Source organism: Pocillopora verrucosa, chromosome 2 (genome assembly GCF_036669915.1).
Source record: "Pocillopora verrucosa isolate sample1 chromosome 2, ASM3666991v2, whole genome shotgun sequence".
Lineage (NCBI taxonomy): Eukaryota > Metazoa > Cnidaria > Anthozoa > Scleractinia > Pocilloporidae > Pocillopora > Pocillopora verrucosa.
This window is the reverse complement of record NC_089313.1, coordinates 11283090-11296327: the sequence shown is the minus strand read 5'-3', so window position 1 is coordinate 11296327 and position 13238 is coordinate 11283090. Positions and strand designations below refer to the sequence as shown.

Genomic DNA, 13238 nt, shown 5'->3' with positions numbered 1-13238 from the left:
AACACACATTACCCCAGAGAAATTACTATTAATAATGACCACTGACAGTTCAGTGTTCACACAACTGATTGGCTGATTCAACCGCATAACTAATTTCAAAAATATTTTTCAAAGAGTGTTCACGGTTTTCTGAGCTTCATAATAAATAAACTATACAGAATAGTGTTCAATATAATGGTGGAGACTGTGTTGCTTAATCATCTCTATTGGTGTCTAGCTCACTTCAGGATTGAGTTTTTGACAATGGTCAAATCAACCAAGCTTGTTTTGTTCAAAAAGAGAGGTGTGTAAAGAAATGTGTGGATATTTACTCTAGAAGTTTCAGTCCTGCATGCATGCAAGAATATTCAATTCAATTAACATTACATTGTTCAAATTTTTAAAGTCTTAAGTTCCATTCCTTTCAGGCCTTTGATAGAACTAGGAAACATGTTACTTACAATATGTTATAAATGTAAAAATGTGAATATGGTCTTGCTAAACCTTGCAGTTAAACAGTTCTTTGTAAGTGGAGTTTCCCACTGGTAAGTCACTTGAGACAAGTGTTGAAATTTTCAACCAAAAAAAAAAGTCAATAAAATTTTATTCTCAAGTTTTTGTGGAAGTTCTCCTTCGAAAGCCTAAATATGTACTAATAGGAGAAGTATATCCCAGAAACCAGGTAACTTGTATCACCAGTATTCTAAAGAATACCTAATAACTTTGTTTGCATTCTGGGACTCTTCAGAGTGACCAACTCTTCTTAAATTGGCTTCAAACATACTTAAGTTTCAACTACACAGGTGCAATTACACCCAAAAAAAACTCAGTAACATAGCTGCACATGCAAACCACTAAGTGCAATTCACAAACAGCTACTGGTCTGATTATTGCCACAAAAGCATAATCATTTAAGTCAAGAATACCTTCATCTATAGCTCCCAATGGTTAAAAAAGATTGCCAAAAGATAAACAGAAGAGGAGTAAGACTTCACAGTTGGTGGCTTAATTTCCATGGATGTTTCAAAATCACAGCATCAACAGAGAAGTCCAGTTTTTAGAACGTTTGAAAACAATTTTCAAAAGGTTAGGTTACTCTTGAGAGCTCAAAATGAATAAGTGGTAAGTATCATAAATTCCTATATTCAATTTTTATAAGGTTTAGATAAATAAATTATTTTCTGGGCATTTTAACCTACTGCAGGAGGTTAAAACCTACTGACAATAAGTGGCAATAGTCTTGGCACACACCATGACTTTCTTATTTTATTTTCTTTTAACACCTTCCATACAACTTCCACTCTCCCCCAATTCAATTTCACCCAGTTTTAACAAAATGGTCACTAAAGGTTGTCGACCACCTACTAAGGGGAGGCATGCCAACTACTTTTGCTGCTCATTCATTTGCCACTCGATTCTTTAGTTTATCAGGTCCCCAAGATTCAAACAGTTTCTCTTCATTGCTATCCAGTTCATCGTAAACAGTTGATATAATTCTTTCAACTTTTGTTCGTTTTACATGTCGCTGTAACTTCTCACCATAGTAACCCAAGCCTCTCTTACACTTTGGTAATTGTCCTTCAGCAAAAACAGGTTCTGTGATTCCTTTCTGAGATGAACCAAGACATCCACCCTCTTTCCAGCCTTGCTTTCTCATCATTTGGCCTCCAAATCCTTTAGTGTGTTTCTCAAACCCTCCTATTTGATTTAAGTCAATATCATTTCCTTTCCTCCATTGCTTTTCTATACGCATCTGAAGAAGGTCTCTGGAATCTTTGTCACCTCCACCTACAAGCAAAATAATATTTTGTTCTTCCATGAGCTGTATAGTCACCTTTGCAACTTGAAAAAGTTTGGCTAAATCTCTTTAGATCATTCTTTCTTAGCCTAAAGCAGACTGTCATTGTTTGCACTGACACAAGTGTTTCTTACCAGCAAGAAAGTTAGTGTCTTTTGAATTCAGCTGAGAAAAGGTCTGCTAAGAGTCAAGCACTAAAAATGGCACACTCCTAACAAATGTCCCCCTGACTGCAGGTGGAAAAACAAGTGTCCTAGAGCACGAAAAATGAGTGCCTGCTCACAGGCTAATTCTTTCATATTGACGTTTATCTTCTCCATTCTTAGCCAACATTGACCCCTTTTGATTGAATTTCAACCATTGTATTTTCTTTCTCAAAGAAAAAATAATTCTTGCTTGAAGATCTCCTTTCAATCAACAACAGTATCCCAAACTCCAACATTAAGTAAAGCAATGCAACTTCTTTAATGTGAGAAAACTAAACTTTTTGCAGTAAAAATTTAATGTGGTTTCAAGTTGGCAAGCATTAGAGACTAAAAAACATTGAACTTATTCCAGATATAATAATAGTGTAGCAGCTTTTAAGTACATCTTATACATTGCTATTCTTTCCTCTGTAAGTCTTACAAATAGTGACATCTAAAGAGACACAAAAGTATACCAAAGCATATTAATAGTAATACTTGCAGTATTCCCAGTAAATACTGCATGCTTAAGAAGTCAATGTTTATTAATATCTTTTTTTTTTCCTAGCCATTAATTTCCTACTAATGCTTTTTAAGGGGAAAATTGTAATGACATTCATACCTGGATTTTCATAAATTTCCATATCCACATCCCAATCATCTGCAGTTTCCTCATCAAAGTCTGCTTCTTCATGTTGTTTCCAAAATGCTGCATCAGTGTAAAAGACAAGCCCACTACCACCTTTCTCCCACTTAAGTTCAATATCCTCTTCAAATAATCTCTCTTTTGTGCGTTCCTGACTTGTGACATCATTGTGCAATGATTCATGTCTCTCCCATTCCTCTTCATCGCTCTCACCATTACCACCACTGGCATAAACCACATCATTATCTTCTCTCTCAGAAACATTTTCATCATTATCCTGTTTGGAACTTTGAGTTTCTGGTCTATCAGTAGTTAACAAAGAACTCTCCCTCAGTAAATCACTTTGTTTTGCATTCACTCCCAAGTGGTGTTCTCTGTCATTTGGTGCTGATTTCAAAAGAACCCTTCCTTTTTCCAGGCTTGTGTAATCCAGTGGAACATTGCTGTACTTCTTTTTGGACTTTCCCATAGAAAAATTAAGATCTAGTTTTTTGATCACATGAGGAGGTAGCTTGCAAGTTCTTATCAATTCCCTAAATATAGACAAGGATGTTCCAACATTTCCATTGGGCATCAAAGCAGGAGGGTGAAGCTCTATCATTTCCCTAAGGTCATGTTGTGAAAACTCTAAGTTTGTCCTTGGAGAAAGATTTTGTTTTTTTTCTTGTTTTGTTCTATAAAGGTCTTCTGAAGAACCTAAGAAAAAGAAGGAAAATTTGTAACACATGAGCTTAAGTGTTCTGTATAAGTTAAGAAATAATACTTATTTTATTCAAGGATATGCTAGAAAAGTTTAAGGAGGGAGAGGATCTTATTTAAATTCACAGATTTTTTGAAGCATGACATTTTCATGGCTAAATATTTGACATTGTATTAATAGTGAAATTTCAAGTATCACACAACACACATCTCTCCCCAATGAACCTCATTCTTTGGGAAATTTAGCAACTACTCTATTTCATCTGGCAGACAAAAACCATTAAATTTTTTTTATTTTCTGATTTCTTTGCACAGAAAAGACTGAAGCTAGCTCTCACTTTGAAGATGCAAACAATGGCTGTGCTATAGTGTGTATATTTATCTATTTAAATTGTTAAGCGCAACAAATTTTAATAAAGGTTGGAATAAAGAGGTCTGAGTTTACAAGACACCCAGGGCTCTGAGTTTTTCACGGGTCAGGGAGCCGAGTTTTTGTGACACTCTTAATGATGAGCCAAAATATCTACCTATGAGTTCTAACAAAAAGGTTACAGTAACCAATCTCTCAATCTAATTATGTTAAGGGTGACATCAACACCAACCTTCTCCTTCTTTAACTCTGATTTTTGATATAAATGCCTTAGAAGGGAAATATTTTCCATGTCGGTCAACCCAGTTCTTGCCATGATAACAATTGATTAGGTCTTGAAGATTTGTCTTTAGGATAAATATGACACAGCACGTGGTCGAGGACGTCTTAATTTCTTTATCTTCGCCACTCGATCCCGCCTCATGTCTGAACTCAGGACGATGACGGAAATGGAAACACTTAAAACCCTTTGATTCATCGTTGATGAAATTAGAGAACATTGCTCGCAAATCAGAAGAGTGAAATTCTTTTGGAATGTTACCCACGATTGCATAGCAGTCCTCCTCTTCCTTTTCAGTTACATTTTTCCCGCTTAAGTCTTCCATAGCTAGAAATTTATCGACAAGACGAAACAGAAGGTTCGTTTATGCGCGCTGCCATCTTGTTTACAGTTACCGAAAGGGGTTATGGGTATTTATCTGTTGGTAGCCAGGCCTGCCCTTAGTTACAGAGGGTAAATAATTATCTAATTCGCATTGAAGACAGATACAAAATGCCGATCACTAAACATCCGAAGAAAAGTGAACCGTTGTGGAAGGAATGGGATTATAAGGCACAGAAGAAGGGTGTTCATCATACGGTGTATTCCGTGAACGGCGATCGGTACACTGGTGACTGGGACAAAAATCAAAAGAATGGTAAGTGGCTATGGAATCGAAGTCTACCCATGCATCTTACAAATTTGCTCGTGCAGAAAGCATTCGTATTCGATAGCTTGATATTTACCTTTTCAACATTACACTCATCAACTGGCTGAGGGAAAAGGCATATGAGCTCGAATTATATGATGTTTTACAACATTCTTACATGGTAGTTTTCGAATGTTTAGCCCAGTTGAAGTCCCAAACATCCTGACCCACATTTGCATTACCGTTTAGTACAACAGTTTACAGCTATTTATAGGTTTGAAAAACAAAATAAAGTAATCACTGCATGCAGTTAGCCACAGGTAGTCGAGGCGAGCAGTGGTTTGACGCATAACAGAATATCTAGCAATAATACAGCAATACAAAATGAAAGGTGCATTTCAGTAGCAGACAAGTATCTTAGCTGCATAATGTAAAAGGTCTTATTTAACAGAACAATAAATCATTTCCATCGATTATAACAGATAAGTGAGGAAGAAAAACATGTATGTGACCAACTATACACCTTTAGAAGAGAAGCAACCAAAAAAAATTTGAATAAAAAAAGAGGAAAGTATTACTTTAAAATTCATTTCATATATTTCATATTCAAATGAGAGATATTTGGCAAATATGGAGAGATCTACTCCTTCAGATTATGTTGGCAATCACAGCATACAATGTTTTTATTTCAAAAGGAAAGGGAACTATGACATGGAAGAAGTCAGGTGCTATTTATGACGGAGACTGGAAGGATGATCATCGTTGTGGATTTGGTACATACAGTGTTCCTGAAGGAGGAGGATACAGGAAAGTTTACTCCGGTGGATGGAAAAATGATAAGAGACATGTATGTATCCATGGCATTTATAGAAATATTCAGTTACTCTCAGCTACAATTTTGATAGAGTTTCTAAGAAAACAATGAAAAAATCTTATTTTTATTCCTGACAAGTATTTAACAGTAGGTTTTGGCATCCCTATTCCCTAGAAAGGTCATGTGGGAAAAAGGTAATGGTCTGGTGTTGAAAATGGCAGTGCAAGAGCTTACATGTAAAGGGCTTTTTTTCTTTTGGCAGGGGGGGAAGGGGAGTGTAATCAAAGTAATAAAAAATGAAAGTATGTTAGTAGACCAAGGTTCGACATGATAGGAATATCTACTTCCCAAGAAGGGTGACATGGTTTAATGACTTCACTGTGGGAATTTTATTTGTTTGTTTATTTTTTTTTAGTTTTGATTACCACCTGTAGATTGCAAAGTGCAGAAATCTTGCTACTTTTAGTAACATGTGAATATTAGTATTGCTGTCATATCAAGAAGGGTGCTATTGGAGTTTCTAAACTGATGTAAAAGATACTAGTAAATCATGTTTTTTTCCTGTATGCAACTGATGTGTCCATTCATAATAAATTGTTTATTGTTTCTTTTGCAGGGTTATGGAACAAATTTCTACTCATATAATGAATACTTTGAAGGAGAGTGGTATGCTGATAAACGAAGTGGGTGGGGAAGAATGTACTTTTCTGATGGTTCAGTTTATGAGGGAGAGTGGTACAACAACATGAGAAATGGTGAAGGAATGCTCAGACTAGGTAAGCTTGTTATTCATTGGTGCCTTGTAACAGGTGAACCCGCATGAAGTGCGATATCATTTTTCTTATTTTTTGTGATTGGTTATGTATCAGTATTAGTTGACATGAACTTCCTGTAGGTCATCAATTTACTATCATAATGATATATCAGTTTAAATTTTTGGCATGGTTTGAATGGAAATTTTTGCTGGTTTTCCATTTCTGGTTTTTCCATTTCTATGGAAGTTTATTGGCCATTATCTCTTTGCTGGTTCCTTTCACCCACTGGAGTGACCAACAAGGAATTTTTATACAATATCTTTACATTTTCAAGCAGAAAGGCAAAAGGCAGTCAGAAAAAGATCAATAAAGAGATATTTCTCAATTTAACAACAAATTCTCAGAACTAGAATCCTATGCAACATAAGGGGCACAGTACAGAGAACTTATTTTTAGATCTTAGGTGTGAAAGGGTTAAGAAAAGTGGCTGCTACTGATCTGAAGAAGAGCATCACAACAACCTGGACTCTCAATTCATTCTTGTGTCACATTAAGTAAGTTATGGTACTTGTTGCTTGTTCAACAGCAAATGAAAATCGATATGAAGGTCAATGGAAAGACGACAAAAAACATGGCAAGGGAAAATTCTTCTATCTTGATCGAGGGCAGATGTACACTGGGGTATGGTGTGACGACATTCCAAAATGTGGCACTGTGGAAGATTTTGGTCGACATGAGGCTCCAAACCCAACAACATACCCATTACCTGAGGTTTGTGTCTTATTCGTGAAAGCAAATAGTGTTGAAACATAATGTACAATGTAAGGTTCTTTTTACAAGTGGGATGCCAACATGATTTATTTATGAATATTGTTAAGATTTGAATCTTGCATTTGAATGCTCAACCAATTGACCTTCTGAGAAATCGTTGTTGAGCCAGGCCATATAGGTTCTTTCAGAGCTCTCAAGTCTCACACATTGAGTGTGAGACTCACACAAACAAATTCAATCTTATGCTCTTAGGCGGAAATTGTTTTTACTCATGCATTTAAGGTTTCTGATTTAAACTATTGATTTTGAGATAGTAAACTGCTGCTTAACAGTTAGATACCTAACAAATAACTGTAATAATTTTAAATATGATGTAATCTTTGTTCCCTTTGTACTGGCTTCAAACACTTTCCAGCAGCTGAAACTCTTGCTTAGAGCAAAGGAATGCATGTCTTAGCTACTCTATTTTGTCACAATTTTCCAAGGGAGTATGCCTCCATTCTCCCTCTGGAGGGTGATGCCCACACTGTCACAATCAAATGCTAGGAAGTCAAGAATCTTACTCTTTGCCAGCAAAATCAACTTAAAAGCTCTGTTCGTGATATACAAAAAAAGTTTTGTGTGCTGTCAAGATCAGCAATGTCAAAGGTGTCCAGTGAGAATAAAAAGTCTATCCTAAACAAAGTGCAACAACATAAATTTGGACTTAAACTTACTGAGCAACTCTTCACACCCTTAAACATCAGTATGCATTCTCCAAACTGTTCTCTACATGTTACCTAAGGTGCTGACAAGGAGAATTTGTTTAACAATAAAGAGAAAGACAGAACTTCTTCAGTTGATGATCATTTCCTTTATTCTCATGACCTTAATGTTTGATTCAGGGGTGATATTGTAAGGAGATATTAGATGCCAGTTACACCTAGGGGTTAAAAGGTTAAACTATTTTCACGAGTGTGGGAAAAATATTGAGTCCTGAATAAAAATTTTTTTTGCATAATTTTTCTTTTTTTTTCACATACAGTGCAAACTACAAGACACAAGAGGAGTAATAAAAGAGGCAGAAGATACATTTCTTGATGAACAACAGTCTTAGTAGATTTATTATCATTTTATTGAGTTGTCCCTATATTTTTGCACTGTACATAACAACAAAAGCCAGAGGTGTAGGAATTTTGTAACAGATAAAGCCTGATCTATGAATATGTGTCCTTAAAAGAAGAAAATCAGCATAGCTAAATATCCATACCAAAATTTTAGCTTAGACTAAAACTTTTTAACTAATCATGAAGAAATACTAGAACATGGAAATACCTAGGGTAGGATTGAGTACAAGTTGTTCAAAGACGCCTGACTAGTGTATAGATTTGTACTGTAGAAATCAACCAATTGTAATCTGGAGAATCTTCTGGATTCATTTTAAAAGACTTGCCCAATGTCTTTCAAGAATCAACTTGATCAATTTTCTCACCAAGAAAATCCCCTCTGCTTTATGCAGATTACAATAATATTTACAAATGTTAGCAGATTGTTTACTCTGGTTTAGATTTGTTTCTGTAATGTACAATGCATCTGCATCATGTAAATAGATATAACGTAAGATAACTTAACAAATTTTGTACAGCAGCCTACTTGATACTCTAGTAATCATTACCAATTCAGTAAAGTATTCTGTTGATGCTGGTTCTGAATACAGTAAAAATAAATAATACCAATTCCTTTGTAAGATGTAAAATTATAGTCAAAAGAAGGAGAAATACAGCTAAACGGAATGGACAGGACCTCAATTCCCAACCTGTTTCAATCAATTTTTTATCATACAAATACTGCCAATGTCCATGCCTATACCACTTTGATTCAATAGGCTGAAGTTAAATTATTACTTAACTGATGGAAACAAATAAACCAAATCACGGTAAATTTGCAAAATCAGCAGCAGAAGTACTAGCCATCATAAACAACTACAAAAACCCTTCCCCTGATTTGGAAAATTTCCTAAGAATGAAATCACATGTGGTTATTCTTAAACAATGTTACATAATGTTTAAGAATTTTTCAGAGTTCTTTGCTCAGTATCAAAGGAATTTTGCATTACCATGCTTAAGTGTTAAATGGAAGCCCCTTAGTCTAAAAAAAAATCACTGTTGCATTTTACAATTATTTATAACTATTCCATATTTAATTTTATACAAAGAAAAGTACCCCACAGAAAAGTCAGCAAATGAGATCACAATGCACTTATGACCAACAATGATGACACCCTGAAAATACCAGTGGTGGTTTAACCCTTTAACTCCCAATATCTCATTGCTAGTTCTCCCCTCTACCTGCTACACATTTCCTTGCAATCTTTTGTGGGTTTTTGACAATAGACCATGATGACAACTTCTTCTTGATAAGTCTGAGTATTCTCATTACCTACTTGCTGGATAATGCGTGGATATTATAAGGTAAAGTTATATGTTCATCACCTCTGGGAGTTTCTATTGTTTTACACCAATTTGTATCTTATCCCTCCAAAAATGATTATCATATCCTGTCCCTTTACAGTTTTGATAGATTATTCAGAAAAAAGGTTATAAGGAAACACAACATATGAGCTAGAGGGTATTATCTTCAGTTGGGATAAAAATTATTTTATCAATTTACAAGGAAAATAGAAGCAGCAAAGGGGAGGATTGCAAGTTAGATTTTGGGAGGTGCAGTAAGAACCAGGAGCATGGCAATAAAAAGCATAACGCACTGGGTGTGTGCTGTTAAAACTATCTCAAACCCGGTGATTAGGAAATGGACTGGCTGCTGGTGAGCTTGGTGCTGTCCCTGTATCTGTGTGCAGTTGGTTTGCAATCTGTTGAAGTTCTTCAATTCTCTGAAATGATCTTTCATACTTGTGTTGGACAAGAGACCGGTAAAAGTGCACTGCAAACCATACAAACACAATGCATACAGGTACTAATACCACAGAAGCAGCCACTGCCGCAGGCTTACTGTAATTGTAAAACTTCACCCAACAGAGTATAGCAATCTCAGCTAAAAAGAGAAGTGTTCCAAGACCAGTTGAGAAAATCCATGCAATTTCAATGTGAGTGTGAAGTCTTTCATGAGGAGAATCATGTACAACTTGGGTGCCTTGTTGGTGAATATTTGCCACGCCATCAATGTTTGGCAAAATACAGACAGATATCATAAGTGCAAAGACATGAACTGAGATCAGAATGGTAGTCATCACACTGAATGCTATCAAAAGTCCTTCTGGTATACCTGGTTCTAACTGAATTTCCACCATGGCTACCTAGAAATGAAACAGGGAAAAGGTCCTTCACTGAAGGGTTCTGTGCAATTAATGGAAGGATAGTACAGCAACAATAGTAAACAGATGCATTTTGAGATAATAAATTAAGTTTTGCATGTACATGCAGATACTCTGCCTTATGGTCAAAACCCTTTCCTCTTTCAATTCCTTTTTCCTGAAAAGGTGCAGCATTAAACACCGAAAGAAAATGCAACTGCTAGAATACACCTTCCTTTAAGTAACTCTCCATGAAAAGTCTAGTCATAAAGTACAGCAGTTACATTTTCTCACTGATATGTGGTTGTTCCACCCAAGAACTTTCCACCCAAACTTCGAAGTCATTTCCCCCAATGTGTATGTCGTCCTATCTATGCATTGTGTAGAGTTCTTTAACATGGTATCTTAAATAAAACTAATGTTTTATGAGTTTTTGTAACAAAACACAACATGAATGGTTTAATATTTTTGCTGAGTTGTATACTGACATTCCGCAGAAGTTCTGCAGAAGTTAAATATTCCAGCAGTTGAATGAGCTGTTGTTTTGATAGCATGGTCAACAAATATCTACAAACATTACTAAAAGAAATCAAAAGAATGGAATAACAACATAATCTTTGTAATTTGTAATTTGTTTGTTTGCCAGGCCGATCGACTTTCATTCTCAGGCAGATTGACTTCAAGTGGATTGTCTTTCAGGCGGAACAACTGCAATTCTTCTCACCACTTTCTCTTCAAGGGCACCAGATGACCATTACACATGATAGAATATGGAAATAAACTCCCTACTCCCCTCTCTATGTCTGACCTAAAAAATATTGTATCTCCATCAGACAGAGTATACCTTCATGTAGCTCAAGATGAGTTGCGTCCCCTATCCAGGCTCCATTTAAGCAAGAGACAGCACCTTCTGTCAGTTAACCAACATGATGGTCCATGCAGGCCATGCAGGATGTTGTAAGAGGACAAGAAAAGTTCGTAAATCACTCGCCCCCAGCTCGTGATTTACAAACTTCTCGAGTATTCTTCCACCATCCCAAGTGGGTTATTGCACCAGTAAATAACCGAAAGTACAGTCTACTGCTTTTAAAAAAATAAACTTAAATTTTTTAATGGGTTTACAGGTGCTGGGTGATCATTGTATCTCAGTTATATTTTAAGGCTGAATTTTCAACTTCCACATGACTCAAAGATCATGCAAAGATCTTATAACTTGTCCAAATACAATTAACCTATCCGCAACGGATGAAACAGAAAAAACGCTGTGCAAATGTAGAAAAGATAAAATTCTCAAAACAACAAAGACTCGCTTTTAACAATCAGAATTAACATATAAGAGTAATTTAAATTCATAACAAAACGCATTTGTAAACAAAAAAATTCCATAAAAAAGCAGTATAATTAAAGATCCACACGCTAATTTTTCTCTGTTAAACATCACAAAATTTGAATAAAGTCGTATTCTGTTTCCTAAAGTTAGAAAATTTAAAACATTAAAACACTTACCATGGCAAAACCGGACATCAAAGCCGATGTGCGACTTGATGCTTTCAGTTTTCCACGGGTGAGAAAGAGTCTTTTCACCGTTAATTTTTGAACACACTCTTCTTCAGCGTGCTTCATGTTAGCTTATCTCATTTGTGAAGACCACCTGGATGTCTTTCTCCGTTTAAGGGCGACTTTTATACAGTACAAACACTAAGTTTTTCCTAAACTGACATGGCAGTAATTTATTATATTTGGAGTAATACCCGCTGACCAATGGACATGAATGTTTCTCGTTAGGAGGTGATTGCGTGACAGGTGTTGTCACGCCTTCTAATACTATGGACGTTTCAAACACACAAAAAAAAGTGAAGACATCATTCATTTTTCAAAGGTGTCGAAAACAAATACACGCAATCAGACATCTTCTTTGAAAAACTCTTTTATTCATAAAACATAGGACATGCTGCTCTGAAAGACCAGCACCACTATCATTTGAAAATTTCGTGTGGAATGCCGCTAATATTAAAAGAAACGAGAAAAGTTCCAATCAACGTGATGTGCTTTCTTGTAAGAGAATAATTACCTATTATTTACTTGTTTTGACCGGAAATCGGTTGAAGAGTAACTGCAGCCTGAAAAATAATTTGGGCTTTGATGGGGCTTGCACCTGCTCTCGAGTCTGAAAACCAAATCATCATAGGCGAAACTTAAAATGTCATTATTTTGATTTCAGCCCACAAGTCAATAAGTTAAATTTAGGCCGTCCAGTTTTCACATGAATTGATACTGAACTTACAGGTCATTTAACTTAATCATGATTACGTGCAAAAGCTAACATCATTGCAGGCATAAACAAGAATATTTGCCTAAGAGAGATGCTGAAAAAACGAAAGAGATGTTTTTAACCTGTTACAGTGCAGGTGACAGAACCGCCATTCATGTCGTAGGAAAGTGACGACAGAATGACCAACCCTTCAGCTTTATAGGATTTTCCACTCAGATGTGACCTGTATAGTACTGACCACCCGGGTAAAAGCAGGAATGACGACATGCATTACTGTCAAAATACAGTCATATCGATATTCAGCTCTATATATTATCTAACTCTGATGCAGGGAAAATTCGGACATATCTAGATATACTGGATAGTCATTGGGCTTCGAACTGAAGTTGGTTAGACTTAGATTTAACTCTTAGATTTAAATATTCCAATTTAGCTGATTGCTCATCAACTCAGCGAAACAGGAAATGAAAGACGCTGATTTCGAACGTTCTGTAAGCGCCAATGTTTTTACGTTTTACCATTGCACTCTTTGGGAAATGACACAATAATTCAATCACTGCAGCAACACAAGTTCTCAAACCCAAATTTGTAATCCATTACACTGCATTTTCTCAGGATTGTTCAGCCCCTCTTTCCATGATCGATGGAATAGGCGAAGCAGTCAAAGAAGCTAAATGTATTTGTAACAACATCGTAAACGTTACGGTGCTAACCGCTAAATTTAAACAATGGTAATTGAACTGAGTGGAGTG

At 35.9% G+C, this 13238-nt stretch overlaps 3 protein-coding genes across 4 annotated transcripts; 1 reads left to right on the top strand and 2 right to left on the bottom strand.

Moving 5' to 3' along the window:
• Positions 1-1232: 1232 nt before the first annotated feature.
• On the bottom strand, positions 1233-4330 carry LOC131771841 (G patch domain-containing protein 3). The gene is made up of 3 exons (XM_059087701.2): positions 3910-4330; positions 2585-3304; positions 1233-1767 (listed from the first exon to the last, which is right to left on the bottom strand). Exons 1-3 carry the CDS (start codon positions 4280-4282, stop codon positions 1376-1378), a joined length of 1485 nt encoding a protein of 494 aa, XP_058943684.2. The 5' UTR covers positions 4283-4330; the 3' UTR covers positions 1233-1375.
• A 72-nt stretch (positions 4331-4402) lies between these two features.
• On the top strand, positions 4403-8089 carry LOC131771846 (MORN repeat-containing protein 3-like). The gene is made up of 5 exons (XM_059087709.2): positions 4403-4594; positions 5281-5432; positions 6016-6175; positions 6741-6925; positions 7950-8089. Exons 1-5 carry the CDS (start codon positions 4450-4452, stop codon positions 8019-8021), a joined length of 714 nt encoding a protein of 237 aa, XP_058943692.1. The 5' UTR covers positions 4403-4449; the 3' UTR covers positions 8022-8089.
• A 622-nt stretch (positions 8090-8711) lies between these two features.
• LOC131771847 (calcium release-activated calcium channel protein 1-like) lies at positions 8712-11944 on the bottom strand. Of its 2 annotated transcripts, XM_059087711.2 has the most exons (3): positions 11721-11845; positions 10939-11022; positions 8712-10217 (listed from the first exon to the last, which is right to left on the bottom strand). In XM_059087711.2, exon 3 carries the CDS (start codon positions 10209-10211, stop codon positions 9693-9695), a length of 519 nt encoding a protein of 172 aa, XP_058943694.2. In that variant the 5' UTR covers positions 10212-10217; positions 10939-11022; positions 11721-11845; the 3' UTR covers positions 8712-9692. The 2 variants fall into 2 exon arrangements, with proteins under 2 accessions (XP_058943694.2, XP_058943693.2); XM_059087710.2 differs by lacking the exon at positions 10939-11022 and having other exon boundaries at positions 11721-11944.
• Positions 11945-13238: the final 1294 nt, after the last annotated feature.